Source organism: Sinocyclocheilus grahami, unplaced genomic scaffold (assembly GCF_001515645.1).
Source record: "Sinocyclocheilus grahami isolate Dianchi unplaced genomic scaffold, SAMN03320097.WGS_v1.1 scaffold136.1, whole genome shotgun sequence".
Taxonomy (NCBI): Eukaryota; Metazoa; Chordata; class Actinopteri; order Cypriniformes; family Cyprinidae; genus Sinocyclocheilus; species Sinocyclocheilus grahami.
This window is the reverse complement of record NW_015505315.1, coordinates 539,438-558,181: the sequence shown is the minus strand read 5'-3', so window position 1 is coordinate 558,181 and position 18,744 is coordinate 539,438. Positions and strand designations below refer to the sequence as shown.

Genomic DNA, 18,744 nt, shown 5'->3' with positions numbered 1-18,744 from the left:
TATGAGGATATCGTCGACGTACACTATCACAAAGTGATAAAGAAACTCCTGGAACACCTCGTTCATAAATCCTAAGAAAACAGAAAGTGAGTTGGATAATCCATACGGCATAAGATATTCATAGTGTCCGGTGGGTGTAATGAATGCGGTCTTCCACTCATCACCATGGCGGATACAAATGAGGTTGTAGGCGCTTCGCAGGCATGCTCCACGCAGTGGAGTTTGACTATTCGAGAATTGAGAGTTCTATAATCAATACAAGGCTGCAAGCCTCCGTCCTTCTTGCCTACGAAGAAGAAGCTGGACGCCGCCGGAGATGTAGAGGGACGGCATTTTTCTGAGGTTTTAGCTGTAGCCGTTGGAGTGTGGCCAGTGAGATGAAGTTTCCAGAAGAGCCAGAGTCTACAAGAGCTTGCGCTGAAAGGGATTGGTGAGATGACATTAATGACACATTCATACGAGTTAAGAGTTTTTATCTGAGGACTGAGCTGGAAGGTACTCACCACTGGGCGAACAGGGCAAGAGCGAATCAAATGTACATGCTCTCAACAATATAGACAGAGTCCCGAGGTAATGCTACGAGTGCACTCCGCACAGGTGAGATAATATGAATCAACTTGCATGGGTTCTGGTGCTGATCGGTGAAAAGAGTGGCAGGGCATCCTTGCAGGCATGTAGATGTTGAGAGATCTTGATGGCCTTCTGAATGAAGCTTTCCAGGCCCACGGTGTTGTTGGGCCCAGGCCCCCTTGATGAAACGCGGGGTGTAAGGCCACCTCATTCCAGCCATTAGTCACCGCCAGAGTGCTAAATTTGACAGCATACTCACTCACTGATGCTGTGCCCTGGCTGATGCAGAAGAGCTGATCATGGACGGAGATCTCCGTGGCGGTGTGACTAGCAGCCTTTATGTCCCATTTCAAAGAGGTGTTCAGAGTGTGAATAGCAGGGCAGTTAGAATTCCAGATGGATTGGGCCCATTGAAGAGTGCGGCCAGCAAGATGAGAAATCATGAACGCAATCTTGGAACAATCGTTGGTGAAGGCTTGAGGCTGCATTTCAAAGTAGAGTGAGCATTGTAACAGGAAGCCACTGCAATCCACCGCCTCACCGGAGAAGATAGCGGGCCGGGCCATGGCACTGGAGGAGGCAGATGCAACGGACACTCTTATCACTTGAACAAATTCCTCAAGTGAAATTGGGTTGTGTTGTTGTGGCTCCATGTTGATCTGTTGTGGTCTGGTCTTCTGTCACAATACAGAAGGACACCTCGGGGAGGCAGTCAGGTAAGTTAAAGCTCTTTATTTACAGCTTGGTGCAGAGGGGAGAGATACAGAGCAAACGGGTGAGTAACTCAGAGTCTTTGATAATGACTGGACTTTGCTCAGGTTGATAACAAATCCTTGCATCTCTTAACAGGTCCGACGGATGATGCCTAAGGCGAAGACAGGTGGGTAGCAGGTAAGAGTCCAGGTAGGAGAGTCAGGTAAGGAGTAGCGTAGTGAACTCAAGACCAGACAGAGTGCAAATGCAGTGACTGTGTATTTGAGCTAGTGTTGATGAGCTGGTGACATGTGCGACTGATTAGTACTCCAGTGATTGTGATCGGGTGTGTGAGATGATTGGGTCTGATGAGGCTGGAGTATCCCTGACAAACACCTCAAATGAAAAAAAAAACTACTCTAAGAACATTATAAAGAGCTGCCATTAAGAAGTTGGGATAGTACTAAAAAGGAGGCAATTACAAATAAAAGGTTCTTGTTTAGGCATAAATGTTGACAAGAAACCAGTTATTTGATCATTATGACAAGACTAAAACCACTGAGAGAATTTAAATGCTGACAGAAACTAATCTGCAATCAGTCAGCAGCACAAGGTAAATCTTAGGCTACGTCCACACGAAGCCAGAGCTTTCACTATCCAATCTTTTTTTCCCCCTCGTCTCAAGAAATATCTGCGTCCACACGAAACCACAAAACGATGTAGTATACATGCCAGACCAGTATGTGGCGCTGTAATTCTGCCACAGAGATACACTAAAAACAGAGAAGAAGACTTGGACTATGCACATAAACCTTGCGCCATTTCTCTGGGCATTATGTGTCTTTCTTATGAGGAAAATGAGGGAGTTTATCCCCTGCATTCCTTTTAGGCCATAAAACCAGTGATATCAGCATTGGTTACCATGGAACCAGAGGCCTGTTCTGCTTTTCTGAGGTGTTAGGTGCATTTCGGGGGAAGGGTCCATAGACCCTCGTAATTGGCCATTTGGTTAGGTGATGGGGAGTTCGATATTATTTGTTAAATATAACAAAAAGTTGTGTGTCTGATTGGTCCAAATGCTACAGCGCGGTATACAAACGAACATGGAACAATACATTATTAATCTGCGTTAATGTTAGTTAATAAAAAGACAATCATTCAGTGTTTGTTCATGTTTTGGTTGTTGTTACGTAATGCAGCGGTGTCTGACTAGGGGCGAGACATGGGCTGATGACGTCATCGTTTCAGAAAATACATGGATTCGCTGTCCACATGAAAATGCAAGGGTGGCGTTTTCAGATTTATCCACTCTGGGACCTGGTTTAAAAAAATATCGGTTTCCCTCTCCCAAAACGCTGGATCCATGTGGACGAAGCACCTATACAATACAAAATTTCCATTCTTAGAAATGTTAGAAAGATGGTAGTCCCACACAAACCAGCTGTCCATCAACGGACATTCTGCAGGTACTGCCTGACCTCATGCCATTAATAAGGACAATCAAGCCACCTTTACACTACCGTTTCTCATGGGGAGCTCTTTCTTCCTTTCCAAAGATACATTTACATCACACCAGCACAGGTAAGGCTGGAAACATACTGGTTGCTTTTCATAATATAATTAAAACATAATTTCAAAATAAACGTGGGTTAGACCAGTTTCTAGTATGCCTAAGACTTTGATTAGCTGGTTCAGGTGTGTTTAATTGTGGTTGGATCTAAACTCCGCAGGACAGTGGCCCTCCAGGAGCAGGATTAGACACCCTTGGGCTGAACTGTTTAAAACAACTAAACACTGTAAATAAATAAACCTTCATATTAACCTAACATTTAATTTCTCACTAAAATTAAATGTTCTACATACACCTTTTACTTCCATAATAATCTACATTTTTGCAACATTTATTTGTTGTGCAGACTTTTAAAGAGAATTTGTTAAAAACTCGTCTTCAGAAAATTAATCCTAACACAAGATCATTTATAGCAATAAAATTAAAGACAGTTACACAGTGGGTAGCAGAGTGACAGCTTGGAAGAGATTTAGCTTTTTGCCGTTTTAATGAGAACCATTTATTTCAAATGGTAAAAGTGCAAAATGTAATCTTTTAATGACTCACCGTTGATGCAGACTTCATACGACTCACATACCTCATTTTCAAATAGACAACCTGTGGGGGAAAAAAAATCTGTATCATTGGAATGGAAAGCCACTGAAATGGGTGAGGGAATTCATAAAAGCGGTTTGTACGGCTCATCAAGATTCTGCTGATCAATATCTGGAATGCAACTCGAGAAAGCAGAAAATTAGCCATTTAAGAAAGACTTCTAATTAGTGGGAATTCTAATTTGAGTAATTTATAATACATTGTTACGTCCCTATGTGACGCTGACTTGTCGTTTGAGTATTTTCTTGTTTTTGTGTTCTTTTGCTTGAGTTTTTTTCCGCTGTCGCGTTCTACGTTTTACGTTCACTTTTGCAGGTGACGTGCGGATTGGTCGGCTCACTTGTCAATCATTCAGGACGAGCTGATTGGGTCTGATGACGGGAGGGGGTTGTTCTTCCATGGCGCTCACTGATTGACGTCCAGCTGTGCTATATAAGGGAAATGCCAGTGTACGTGAAGGCCGGCTTTGTGAACTTGGGCTGTGATATTCTCTTTTTGTTTGTTTGGTTTAGTGTGTGATATGCTTTGATTGCCATGTAAAAAATCTTACCTACTTGGCTGGCCCGAAACTCCTGATCTGTGACATTTGAGAGCCTTATAAAGCTGTTTCAAAGATGTGTTAAAACTGGACGGAGGTAAAGGGGTAGGTAAGTAATGCCACGTGACTTACATGGTGCACATGTAGTTTGATTTTGTTGTTAGACACACTAGGTTAGGGATTTGTGCCATTTTCTGTATTTTTTGTTTGGTTAGTTAGTTGAGTTACGATGTCTCGGACGTTGAAGACGTTTTCCTTTTCACATTTTTCTTTATTTTAGTTTAGGACTAGACCAAAATGGGTTAGCTAGATTCCTTTGTTTTGTTACTTTTTTTCTTTTGGCACAATCCAGGTTCCCTTTAACCTCCCCAGTTCTCCAATATTGTAAAGCTGCTGTTGTGTCTAGGATTCTTTTGAAATTTATTTTTATATACTTATTCTCTTTTTGTCTTGTGTAAACAACGGTCACGGTCTTCAATAATAAAGCAAGTTCGCTTGATTTAGTCTCTAGTCTTAGTTATTTTCCTTCACACACCGAGTGTGAAGCTGGTATTGGTCTGAACTGGTCCAATGTTCCCCTTCTTAGTCCCTAGACGCCTAACAACCAAACGAGGGTCATAACATACATATGCTTTGGTTCGAAACTGGATGGCTATCACTTTTAGGGCATGCAACCGCTATATACTGTAGCTATACAGCTATAATTCAAAAAACAAGTTAGTATTAAGTAACTTACATTTTAGGATCAGTATCACCAGTATAGTTTGCTTCACAAACGCAAAATCCACCATTTCGCATCTCTGGGCAACACACAATTGTGGCATTAGGTAAGCTTATTGCTGAATAAATCGGTTGAGTAAATGATTCAATTAGTGAATGAATCATTGACTCAGTTGACAGCCACTTGATGCCACCTACTGTCATAATGATGTAACATGCAGAAAAATCCCACCACTAAATCCCAATGTAGAGAAAAACTATGGAAGCCCATTTCAGCCACTGAATAAAATATAAAAAAGGTAATTGTGACTTTTTTTTATCTTGCAATTCTGACTTTCTTCTCGCAATTTCAAGTTCACATCTCAATTCTGACTTTTCCCAGAATTGTGTGATAAGAATTGTGAGATATAAACTCACGGTTACACTTTATTTTAATGTGTCCTTGTTACAGTATAATTATACATTTAAGTACGGAGTAATATTTATCAACTACATGTACTTACTATATGGTTAGGATTAGGATTTCTACTCTGCTTTTCCTTGGGACAAGCAGGGATTTTCCCTGCTTTACATACTTTTGGCCAATAAACCCAGTGATATCAGCGTTGGTTGCCATGCAACAAAGTGGCCTGTTCGACTTCCTGGGGTGTTACGCATTCCGGGGGGAAGGGTCCATGGGTCCTCATATGGCTTGTTAACTGAGGTTACAGAGTATTTGTCATATAAAAAGAGAATATATAGTGTGTATTATTACACACAGATGCTACATAATAGTAAGTACATGTAATATGTGTAACAAGGACACCTTAAAATAAAGTGTTACCAGACTCACAATTGCGAGTTATAAAGTCGGAATTGTACGATAGAAAGTCAGAATTACGATTCTTACAGTTCTGAGAAAAAAGTCATAATTGTGAGTTCTGACTTTCTTGCAATTGAGTTTATATCTCGCAAGTCTGACTTTATAACTCACAATTCTAAGAAAAAAATAGAATTGTGAGATATAAACTTGCAATTCTGAGAAAATATCAGTCTTTTTTCCCCTCAGAACAGGACCTTATAACTTGCAATTGCAAGGTTATATCTCACAATTCAGAGAAAATTGCGAGAACAATTGCGAAAAAATTTCAGAATTGTGAGATGAAAAATTAGCAATGTGTTACGATAAGATAAACGCATGAATGTGGATGTGGGATGGTGACGGGATGGCAAAGGGCTGGCAGGAAGGCAGGCAGACAAATACTGGAGGAGGTTCGGGCAGAGGATGGACACCCATGTGGAGGACGACAAACAGAGTCCAGGGTGGAGACAATGGAGGGAGGAGCCAGGGAGTAAACAGGAGGAGCCAGGGAAGATCAGACAAAGGGAGGAGCCAGGGAGAAGACAGGAGGGAGCAGGAGGAGCCAAGTGGGACCCAGGCTGCAGCCATGAAGGCAGCCGACGGAGGGAGGAGTCATGGTGGAGGACGGCTGACGGCTCCAGGGGACCGGCCGACGGCAGCGGAGCAGGTGGTGATGGAGCCCGAGGCAGAGACGGAGAGCCGAAGAGCCAGGGGGACGCTGAGGATCCGGAGGGCCAAGGCGGAGCCAGAGCGACAGAGGACCAAGGTGAAGCCGGAGGGAAGGAGGAGCCTGACAGAGACGGTGGGACGAGGTGTAGCTGGAGGATTGGAGTCCCGATGCGGCGGATGGTCGATGACTGACCAAGACGGAGCCGGAGGGACGAGGGAGCCCGGCGGAGCAGGTGGTCTGATGGGCCACGGCGGAAAGGAGGGAGCTAGGAGCCATGGTGGAGCTGCTGGGTCGAAGGGCCGAGGAGACAAGGGATCCTCCAGCCACAATGCCGAAGGAGACTGGCACGGTGATCCCACCGCACAGATGGTGGGCTGAGGGGCTGCCAGGAAACAGTGGAGGCGAAGGTGAGGACTGATACAGAGGAGGTGGGAGAGTGAAGCTGGGCGGGAGTTCAGAATGATCAGGAGGATTTGACACGGTGTGTGGGCAGCATGTCAAAGCCACTTCCAGCACCGTGAGTGCCAGCAACAGGGGAACAACCACCATGGTCATTATAGTACAGACAGATGATGATGGCGGGAGAAGACAAGGCATATCCACATATATATTAACGTCCTCTGAGTGCAGCCTCAGCTCACCCCTAGCGGTGGTGCAGTGGGTGGGGCATTCCTCTGCGCCTTCACTCCCTAATGACACTTCCACCATCACATGTCTAGCAGCCAGCACGAGCACCTGGACTGACGTCGATTGAGGCTTTGGCTCCGGGGCGATCCTCAGCTCTGTCGCTCTCCTAGGTGATGGCTCGTCGGTCGCGGCGGGCTCTGGCTCTCCGTCAGTGGTGGGCTCAAACTGTAGCTCTGTGAAGCAGTTTGTTGGTAGGCTGGGCTCTGGGTCGACCATAATAACTCAAAAGGAAAACTTAAAAACAAAACGCGGGGAAACACGCCATGTTACTTTCACTTTTAGGTCTGGTCTTCTGTCACGCTATGGTATGTAAACGCACAAAGATAAATGCATGAAGAAGATGAAGATGAATGCAAATAGTCTTTAATAATCCACAAGAGGGTAGATACAGGCAGGATAAACACGTAGGGACGTAGTAGACTGGACAAACAAACACACACATTCGTAAACGAGGATAATAGACAAGACACACCTGAACTAAATGACATAATCAACAGGAGACAGAAACTAGGTCACACAGAGCACATGAGGGATGAAAACACATAAAAAAACAGTCCAGGGGTGTGACACAATTACTTTTTTCTTAACATTTTATTCAGTGAGGGAAACTGGCTTCCATAGAAAAATGTACATGAACACACTATACATTTAATGTTGAATTTGATAATTAATTTATCACTCTTCATAATGATGTCATTTATTTTCATACTCAGCTAAAATTACAAAGGATCTGTTGGCAAAGGAAGGCACAGAACATTTGTAAAAGAAAGAAGAAGTGTCAGTGGAATGAGATATAAAAATAATAACAGTTGGATAAGATGTTAAATGGCAAAAGAGGAAGAGAGGTGTGACGCTCCAGCATGCGATCCACTGAATTCATGTGATTCACAGTCTTTCATGGCTCAGTGTGATTCCATCCATTTACCTATAGAGTCATATTACTGAGCACAACCTTCCTCTCAATCATTTCTGGAGTATATAACAATGAAACGGACAGGTCTCCCTGCTGACCACTGATATGGTGGATGGATGCATAAAGAAAATAACAAAAGTTCATGTAATTATTGTGGACATCAGCTCTAGAAAGATGAGGCAGGATTAGATGCGAACACACAGACTGCTGAGGCTGAACCGACCAGAACACAAACTGTGACACAAAACAGTTTGTCGTCTCCATGGAGACGAGACTGAAAGGGAGCTCTTAGGTGACAAGAGGAAAGATTACAGAGCTTTGTACACGTGCCAATGTGTGTGTGTGTGTGTGCGCGCACATGGCCAAGGGACTCTTTAGCAGCTGTCCTTTGATAAAGCACAAGGGAAAGACAAATGTCCCTGAAAGGAAGAGAGAGAGCGAGAATCAGAGCTCTCATTTTGCCTTTGTTTTTTCATTACCACTTACATTTATTACGTCGTTCGCAGTAGAGAAATGTTAAAAAAAATTTCTCCTTTTTCAAGCCTCTGAAATCACTTTATAACCCACACATTTGCTTTATTATCTGTCTTTCTCTGTCCCTGTCTGTATGCCCTCACAGCTGTCATTACTGTCATAATCCATAAAAGAGCCAAAAAGAATCAACAAACTAGAGCAAAATAAAGTCTGAAAAGAACTCATATCCACTCAGAAAATATTGCTAAAAGACATTAGCCATGCAGGGGAGTGCTGATATTGGCATGCTGAATCAGAAAGCCGGCTGTAATAAATGGCCTGTCAATGGCGGAGGGAGGGTCAAGTCTCTATTAAACATGAAGACAGTCCCACACTAAACTCTACTCTACACACGGTTTAAAGCTCTGTAATTACTCCTGGGCACTCAAGTCTTATCAAACCACTCAGCCTCTTTTATTAGAACTTGTCAGAATTCTCATCAGCATTCCATATTAATTACTCCTGTTCCTCACTCCGACGTCTGTCTGGATAAAACGCGTTCTGCCTGCCGCTAGCTCCTAAATCAGGTCGACAAAACCATTTGTTATCTCCGAAGAGTGTCTGCGCACCCTGGCTGGCCTGTGCTTGTTGGCTCCTGAGGTTGATTAAAAGGAAACATAATTAAAAAGTAATAGCTGAAGTCTATTTTTTCACTGTAGGGAAGACAAGAGGCTCCCGTGGCAGCACACTAAAGAGAAACACTTCAGCGATAGATTACCATGGTGCAGCCTAAATAAAACACTTGTTTTAAGATTGTTAGTCATTGTTAGCGACAATACTGTATAATGAGAAGACAATATATGAGATAATTGTTTTTGTGAACATTATTAGAATATTAACCCCGACAAAATGATCACATTATTATAACATAATTAAAGCTTTAAAAAAAAATTGTCCAGATCATTACAAATCAATTGGCCTAGCACAATATTTTTGTAATATTAATATTGAAGCCCTAGGTCAGGGGTGCCCAACCCTGCTCCTGGCGATCGACTGTCCTGCAAAGTTTAGCTCCAACTCTTATCAAAGACACCTGCCTTTAATTTTTAAGTGTTCCTGAAGACCCTAATTAGTTGCTTCAGGTATGTTTGATTAGGGTTGGAGCTGAACTTTGCAGGACAGTCGATCGCCAGGAGCAGGGTTGGGCACCCCTGCCCTAGGTCATCTTCACTAGTCGATATATTGGTCCCCCTTGGTAAAAATTGCATTCCGGGCCCCCTCACCCTCACCGGGCCATTGGAATCGTCCTAACCTCATCAATAGTGATATTAAAACACATTTTAGACTTAATATAAAAAAAATGGGCATTGTGCACAAGTAGTACTCCAAACAAAGTTTAAGTTTTTTGCAGAATCATGGTAATGGTTGTTTTCACCAAGAATTCCTCTGTTAAACAATTATTTACAAAATATTTTAAAATAATGCTAACTGTTGGCTTCAACGAAAGCATATGCCATCGATTAACAACTTCGCAGCTCACAGTAGGTTTGTCCTGAAAGGTTTACAAGTTATCGTTAAAAATCTATTTCTCTAAGGGAATAAACGGGATTTTTACTTCTGTCTTACAAAAACATGCTTTTAGACATAACTGTTTCACTCAGCATTAATTTAGAAAGAGCTTGTTGATTTAAAGCATTCATAAAACACATTTCAATGGAGATGAGAAACCCTCGGATGCCAATTGCACCAGTACAGTGTCAAATAGAAAGATAAAATAAAATGTAAACTTTTATTTAATTCTACAGTTTTCTTCAACTAGCAAGCAACACTCTAGCACAGATTACATAATGTGCTTGTGTCTGATGCAAATTTCCTTCCGAGCTACAGGAAACACACCAGGTGCTGAGCACATCTGACTCTTCACCCCTCCCACAGCATGATGCTTTGACTGAAGCCTACAGGCTGACATCTTTATGAGGAATCCATTTTAACCCTCCCACCACTCACACAGTGCCTCATTTCCCCAGAGGTTCAGTCTGTGAGGATGCACAACAATAGCAGTGAATGCAAAGCCCCATTCTATGGTGATTAAAGCAAACCTGCAGACCTGTGCGTGCATTAGTGTTTTATTCAGGCTGGGAAATTTATACACACTTAAATTCCTGCCTTTTATGGATATCCAACATCTTTTATGTTAAATAACAGTTTATATGCATGACCCAGGTGCTAAAAACGCTTGCATTCCATACCAATTCTACTGCCTTAACTACATGTGGTGTGAAAATGGATTTTGGTGAGGTTAAAAATAACCAGTGCCAAGTGACCTGGACTCTGAATTATTAATTCACTATGATCCATGGAGGGTAGGGGACTCTATTCACTTATGATTGGACTTGTTTAATCATTTTTGTCCTGGTATTACTGTAGACAACTTTAATAAGGATGTAAACCGAACTAACTGCTATATACACATTTTGTTATTCTCAGAATATTTATATAGGTATAATTATGACATTCAACCACCAACAGCCTTAATTACAGTTACCAAAAAGCTATATTATAAATATAGAACATTGTATATAGGCTGCTATATTTATGAAAGTGTTGTGACTATATGTTCCTAATACCATTTTATTGTAAATAAATAAATAAAAATCATTCTATTACTTATTGTATGAAGTACTAACAAATACTTCCAGACATTATTCATACTCACATATGATAATAAAAGTCTAAACCTAATGGACATATTTGTGTGATAGCTAAAATAATGAGACTTTATCCTAAACATATTTGATTAAATATATTTTTATTTTTATTTAAAATATATAATTACCCACTCTATTATTTTTTTTACATCCTTTAAGTGTTAAGCATAAAGTCATTCTCAACTTACGAGCTTCAGACAAGCAGTGGTCATGGATGGTGACTACATGTAAAAGGTTTATGGATCCTTTGGAATTACATGGATTTATTTTTTAACCAAAAGCATTTCAAAGTAACTCTTTGGGTTTTAGTTTGTTACATACGACTTTCTTTATTCAGTGCTATGCCTTGGATTAGGGTCAGATCTAAGGAGCTACTGAGATAGATAACCAATATAATTCATAAAATCTTTCTCAGAAATGTTATATCGCTATAAATGTGCTAAAAATGATCATATAGTTCAGGAAAGTGTCTAGATGTTTTATTCCATCAACGAGCACAGAAACAGATCTGTCATCTTTCAGGGTCACTTCATCCTGGGGATGCATTTCAAAATCGGCCGATGAATTTATCTGACCTCTAGCACCCCATCTTCAGTATTCCCCATGCAATCACTGCCCTAATTCAGACACTCGCTTCTACAAACCCATTCAGAGATGGACTCTGGAACTGGATTAAATGGCACTGTAATGTTTATAACACTCACACTTCTAAAATAACTCTACAGTAATTGCGTTGGGGAGAGATTTTTTATAATGCAAATTGCAGTGTTCTTATAGGCCTCCAGTGCTTCCTTATGGCTGTAAGAAATGTGTTTTCATTGCTTTTTTCCATTGAAATGGTCATGGGTATTGTTTATCTTAATTGATTCTTAATTGAAATGAGTTTTGAAGCAGGTCTATGGCTCCTTTTCTTCAATATTAGTAGATAAAGTTATGAGAAAAAATAATAATAAAGGCACATGAAGGTCAGTTTCTTTCAGGAAAAAAAACCATGCAAAAAAAATTATTTTCATTTTCATTGGTGTAGTACCATCAAAAAGACACCTTTGTAACACCTAAATGGTTCATAGTAGAAGAGTGCAAATAATGACTTTATGTAACAAGGTGTGAGAGGCCATGCTTTACTGTGAATAAGTCACGGCTGAAGGGTATTGTTAGGCACGATGCAAAAAAGAGTTTATGTATTGATATGTTACTTTTTTGAATTCGTTAAATGCTGCTTTTCCATAAAAAAATGTTCCTGACAGTGACAGTATATGGCAAAATAATTTTCCTAGGTGTAATCTTATGAAGCTCAAACAAAAACAGTTTTTCAACACCATATATGATATTTTCTCGCACTCATACATCTGCTTATCTCTCAGCATAAGAAAACATCTGTTTTTCTGTTTTTTAGTTTAAAACAGATCTATGTTTAATGCACAGTGCAAGTTTGCAAGCGTCATTACAATGCAAACTGATGGACATACAGTATCATACCTGAAAAAGAAAACGAATACATACAGTAATAGCCTTCCTCTGCACTTCAGAAACTTTGGGCTTCCACCAGAGGCATCATGCCCATTCAAAGTGAGGGGGCACGTGTCCCCTCAGATTTTTGAGCCAAGTGAATTTTGAATGCAGCTTCCAAAAGACAAAAAATAGCCGAATAATATTTTGTATATTTGATACCAGCGTGATTAAATCGTTCAGTGCGTCATATCATCAGCTGCTAAATTCAAATCTGGCTGGCGCTGAGCTAGAGACAGACGCGTTTTTACAGTACTGTACATTATAACTAGCTTATGAATGCAATGACCAATCAGAGGTGTTCCAATGAGTCATCGCTAAACTGCCAGTGTTTTTTTCACTCGCTCGCTGACTGAATTCCTCTTTCTGGCTAATTCTCTGGTTAGAAGCAACTAAGTGCAGATGTGTGTATAAATAAGTAAGATATTCATTTCACAGTGTAAACAGCTTCAGTGATTTTAATGGGAGTTTTTGAGAGTGCTTGAACTCTAGAATGTCAGTGAAAATGTTCTTTGATAATATAAGTGTTCTTTGATCTCTTTCTGTACAATGAAAGTTTTATAAGTAGCCTAACTTACAATGTTTTTATTCACATTAACTTTCAATGTTAAATTCACATTAAATATAAAGTCAGTCGTATTAAAACTATGTTATGGCATGACACCCATATCTGTTACTTAAGTAAACAGACAGGTTTTTATGCATAGTTAATAGACTACATTATTAGGCTACTTTGACCATCGCACACTATAGATCAGCTAACATAGGTGAGAATCGAGATATTTCATGATATAGTTAATGAGTTTGGGAATGTTTCGAATAAAAAGGGGAAAAAAATAAATAAATAAAACGTAAGTGCTATTGTGGCTGCTGTGTGTCACATGACGACCCCCCCCCCCCCCCCAAAAGATTCAGTATATGACTCCCCTGGCTTCCACTCAGACATATTGTGCATATATCAATGACTCCGTGAGAAGGGCGTGGCCTCAAGATTAAAGGTGAATGACACAACATAACGCCAGCAGGGGTCACTCATAATTCATTATATAAATAATTAGTTAACATTGCTGAAATACATAATACATAGAACAGTTTTGATGCTACATTGATTGTTTATGTTGCTGTGAAAAACACAGAACCGTTGGATGATGTAGTCATCGCCATGCTTTATTGTGCATAAAATACAGCTCTTGACCAATCAGAATAAAGGACTGGAAGTAACAGTTTTATAAAATACTAATAATATGACTATATTACTACTCTTAAATACAAATAGGCACCCTTTAGTGGTATGTAGATACGAAGACGTCCCTTTAAGGGTGCTACCCTAGTGACAAGCTGTTGTGCATTTTTTTCCCCCGAGTGTATGAAGATCTTTATTTCACTGAAGGAATTCTATGTTACAGTTTAGGTGTGTACAAGCATAGGAGACATTTGATTAAGAGACACCATCTCTTCTCCTCCAATTACCATCAATCGTTATATATGTCAAGGACACAACTCTCTTTTCCTTCAAACTTATGTTGGCTTGTTTTCAGATTCACACTGTCCCTTGGTGTACCTTGCTAAATGGGCTTTTGGCAGGTAAAGCAAAGAAGCAAATCAAGAAAAGAGAGGAAAAGCTAATGGAAGGGGCAGTAGAGAGAGAGAGAGAGAAGGGGGAAATGAGAGAGGAACGGAATAGAAGCAGCGTTGTTTTCAGCTGCATACTCTGCCACACAGACAGGGTACATGACCCGAGTGTAAATTAATAGCGTGTCTTGAACAGGAGAGTTTTGTGCTCACTGAGTCTCATTAAAAAGCCACCTCATTCAAGGTAAAGGTAAAAAAAAAAAAAAAAACCTTTCAATAAAACTTTTAATAAACCAGCCATGCCTGTTTTCTCAGAAAAGGGGAAAATAGTCACAGAAAAAAAAGATGAGCATGATGATGAGCATGATAGTATATCTATGTTGATCATAACATAATTGTTTTATTTAATAATATTGTTTCTTAAAGACTTTTCTTACTAAAAGTTTTGCTATAAGCCACCAAGCTGTTCAAAATAACACTGGATGCCTAGTAAATAAGTCATATTTGAATGAAAATACTTTAACAAATGAAAGCTTTTTGCTTGATTTTTAATATATCATGCCATCTAAAAGGGATGATTAAGACAATGTTACTGTTGTGAAAACACTTCACATATAGGTAATCTTCTCACACCCACATACATTATGTTCAATTTGGCCCTCCCTCTCAGTGTAAAAAGAGGACAGAATCTAATAAAGTTTATGAACACTCTGGTTTACCCACTGAAACTGCTGTAATGTCAGCATTGTCAGAGGCATAGCAATGGTTACCTATCCAACAATCTTGACTTGAAAGAATTAATGGTGATGGTGGACAATAATAAAGTACTCAACATCATTGGGGGTTTATCAGAAACCTGAAGGTGCTAAAAATATCCTACTCCATAGATGAATATTATGCCTCAAAGCCTTTATGGGATATTATGAGTTACTGAAGGAATCGGTGACAGGAGTTCTTGGAGAGACTTATGGATTGCATTTTATTCCTCAGAAAACTGCCCAAATTTGATTCTTGTTTTGTTTTTTAAGATGTTGACTGCATGTGTAGGAGCAGTGTAGGGGAGAAAGCACTGCCACCCTGAACCAGGATCCATCACTGATGACAACTGCAGCAGAATATTAAAAACTTAAACACTCTACAGTGACAAATTCTAACACACTACCAGAATGAAAAATCCTGAGCGACAGCTCTTATACATATTTGCAAATCATGCATAGTTAATTGTCAAAAAGCAATCCGATAATAACACAGCTCTCAATCCTCAGAGAAGAGTATTACTCAAACATGAATTATATCAAACTGCAAAGAACAATAGTCTAAATAAATCAGTATTTCTACTTTTTGATTCCTAAGTACACACAAAAGTAAGCAGTTTTGGTAACAATAAATTATGCATGATTACATGCAAGTAGGGCTGGACAAAACAAAGAGTGAAAAATTTAAGGGGGTCTGAATACTTTCCGTACCCACTGTATATATATGTATCGGGATATAATTTTTTTCAGTAACGGTGATATGATTTTTAAACACATTTTCGATATTTCGATATACATTACCAGTGTTTCCCATACATTGATTTATTTGTGGCATTTGACTTCGTTGAATAAACATGAGCACTGCACGTTTGAAAATCAAAACGCAGCGCGTGTGTTTTATATGAATGTATCTCTGAAGGGAAACCGACTGTCTTCAGAAAAGTTTTGATGGCATTTTCAATTTAAGAAGCGTTCATGAGCGGAGCTGCTTTGATTACAGCCATTACTGGGGAAACCGCTAGTTTTATAACTCTAAAAGCGCCTCCTGCTGGCAGAGAATGAGTTTGCATTTTCAATAATAAGCACGTCTCCAGCAACGTTTTTGTTGTTGCTCAATTTTTTTGTTTGTTTTCTGCAGCAACTCAGAGCACTTTTCATACTCTTTATCCTGGCGGAAGCACATTTGCTTCAATCTATGAATTTTTCTTTTTTTTAAGAAGTCTCTTCTGTTCACCAAGCCTGCATTTATTTGATCCAAAGTACAGCAAAAACAGTAAAATTTTGAAATATTTTCACTATTTAAAATAACTGCTTTCTATTTGAATATATTTTAAAATGTAATTTATTGCTATGATCAAAGCTGAATTTTCAGCATCATTACTCCAGTCCTCAGTGAAGATCCTTCAGAAATCATTCTAATATGCTGATTTGCTGATTATCAATATTTAAAAACAGTTGAGTACATTTTTTTCAGGATTCTTTGATGAATAGAAAGATACAAAGATCAGCATTTATCTGAAATAATTTTTTTGGGGGGGTTATAGGAATTAATACTTTTATTTAGCAAGGATGCTTTAAATTGATCAAAATACATTTATAATGTTACAAAATATTTCTATTTCAGATAAATGCGGTTCTTCTGAACTTTCTATTCATCAAAGAAACCTGAAAAAATTCTACTCATCTGTTTTCAACATAATAACAAATGATTTTTGAGCAGCAAATCAGAATATTAGAATGATTTCTGAAGGATCATGTGACTGGAGTAATGATGCTAAAAAATTAGCTTTGAAATCACAGGAATAAATTACATTTTAAAATATTTCCTAATAGAAAACAGTTATTTTAAATAGTAAAAAATATTTCAAAATGTTACTGTTTTTACTGTATTTTGGATCAATTAAATGCCGGCTTGGTGAGCAGAAGAGAATTCTTTAAAAAACATTAAAAATCTTACTGTTAAAAAACTTTTGACTGGTAGTGTGTGTTAGCCTATAGTTTCAAGTTAAAGATATTAATAATTAATAAGGTGAGTCTGAGATGTTTATTTGACAGTGATTTCACATTTCTTGTTTGTATGAAGGCTAAATACAAATAAAAGGTGAACATTAATTTATTTGTGTTTTATAGAAAGAGGTTTCATAGACTTGTCAAATTAATTTTTCATAAATTTGTAGGTACAGGCATCTGTTGTGGCCTTTCTTGGCAGTTTTAATGAGGCTTTTTTAGTAGTGTTCATATCAATATTGGAATTATATCGTATCGACTGAAATTAAGAAATATATTGTGATATAAATTTTGGTCATATCGTCCAGCCCTTCATGCAAGTAACCCTAAGCCAAACCTGAATCCTAACCCTAACCATATAAGTACATGCAGTTAATTAATATTACTCAGTACTAAAATGTATAATTACACTGTAACAATGACATCTTAAAATAAAGTGTAACCGCAGTTTTGTACTTAGAAGCTTATAAGAAATACTTACATTTAAAATGGAGTAATAGTTCATCAAGGTATCTTTAAATCTTTAAGTAGATTATTTACGCATTTCTTCCATCACTAGTCAGAACAAGGTTCTTTAAATATATGCATTTTTCTTTAGTCATGTATTTCTCAATAATAAGTCCTGAAAACACATTTCATTGCGACCCAAGAGCAAGCAAAGCTATCTTAAAAGAACAAAACAATATAAAAACAATTGCACATGGATAGTTCCTTGGTAATTGAAATGAATAAACATAATAAGCATAATTCTCTACGGGAGTTGAAACTGATTAAATAGCTGTTAGTGGGAATTTATGCAAAGCAAAAAAATTTCTGGATGGGTGTGAAACCTGAAAAACATTAGACATCCTCAAATGTCACAAATTTTAAACAATTCATGCATTCCTACATTCAATCAAGACTTTATAAATAAATCTATAAATGTTTTGTTGAACCAAGTGTCAGGTGAAGGTGGGTCCAGCTGAAAGCAATTACCCACTAGGGGGCTCCAGGCATCAACCTATCAGTATGCATTAAAGATGTGAGAGACATGGTGGGACTATGGGAATCAGGAATAGACAGTGTGACCTTTCCCTCTGTCTTGCTGAATGATTTAGATGTATACACGAGAGAGAGAGAGAGGGAGAGAGAGAGGAAAGAAAATGGTTAATAGAAGACAACAGACATGGAGGGAGAGATTTTCCCCTTATTTTGGAGTAAACCAGAGCTATTTCTCTAGGGAGACAAAATGCCCGTGGACACAAGCACTCACATGACAGACTGTCAAAATCCAAGGGAGAGATGAAACGGAGACGAGTGACACTCAACGAAGGGAATGTGTGAGAGAGAGAACTACTATTTTAATTAGCCAAGTCAATTCACATGCTCAGACATGAGCGCGGATCAATAAGGACATGTGAGACCACTCACTCTGCCCGAATACCAAAACTAACTGTCAGATAGAGGTGAGAGTGTTTCAGGACCAGTTTGTTGCGTACGTGTATGTAAGAGAAGTAGGAAAGGATTTAATCAATTGCTATATCTTGCCAGTTGGTCTATTCTGGGTTCAATACAAGTTAAGCTCAATCGATTTTTTTGTTTGTTTGTTTGGTTTATCAACATTATGGCACAAGTACTGTTGACTGAGATTAACTTGTACTGAACCCAAAATATTACTCAAGATTCTCCCTATGTAAAATGTATTTGTGTATCATGTATATATTTCAGAACAGCCAAGTAATACCTGTTAGAGTAAGTCATTGAGTAGGGAAAAAGTGCAAATGTCCAGCTACTTAGCCATTCTGTAGAAAAGATCCCTAAGCTCTCTTGCTATTGACAACATATACATAATGATTCTTCAACTTTCATGAAAAATACAAAAGTTACGAGCTGGGCTGGATGAGAAATGAAATAAAATGCACAGCCAGGCTTAAGTTTGAGAAATTGTTGTCTACCTGGGCATTG

General features: G+C 38.9%; 1 protein-coding gene across 3 annotated transcripts in view; it reads right to left on the bottom strand.

The window, feature by feature from the left end:
- Positions 1–18,744, bottom strand: part of LOC107591002 (receptor-type tyrosine-protein phosphatase N2-like) — a 212,802-nt gene that overhangs the window by 180,871 nt on the left and 13,187 nt on the right. For 2 of the 3 annotated variants that reach the window (XM_016279986.1, XM_016279988.1), the window contains exon 2: positions 3,380–3,430. The exons of the other annotated variant lie outside the window; for it this stretch is intronic. In XM_016279986.1, coding sequence (XP_016135472.1) covers positions 3,380–3,430 — 51 coding nt within the window. The remainder of the gene's footprint in view (positions 1–3,379; positions 3,431–18,744) is intronic. 3 annotated transcript variants of the gene reach the window in all.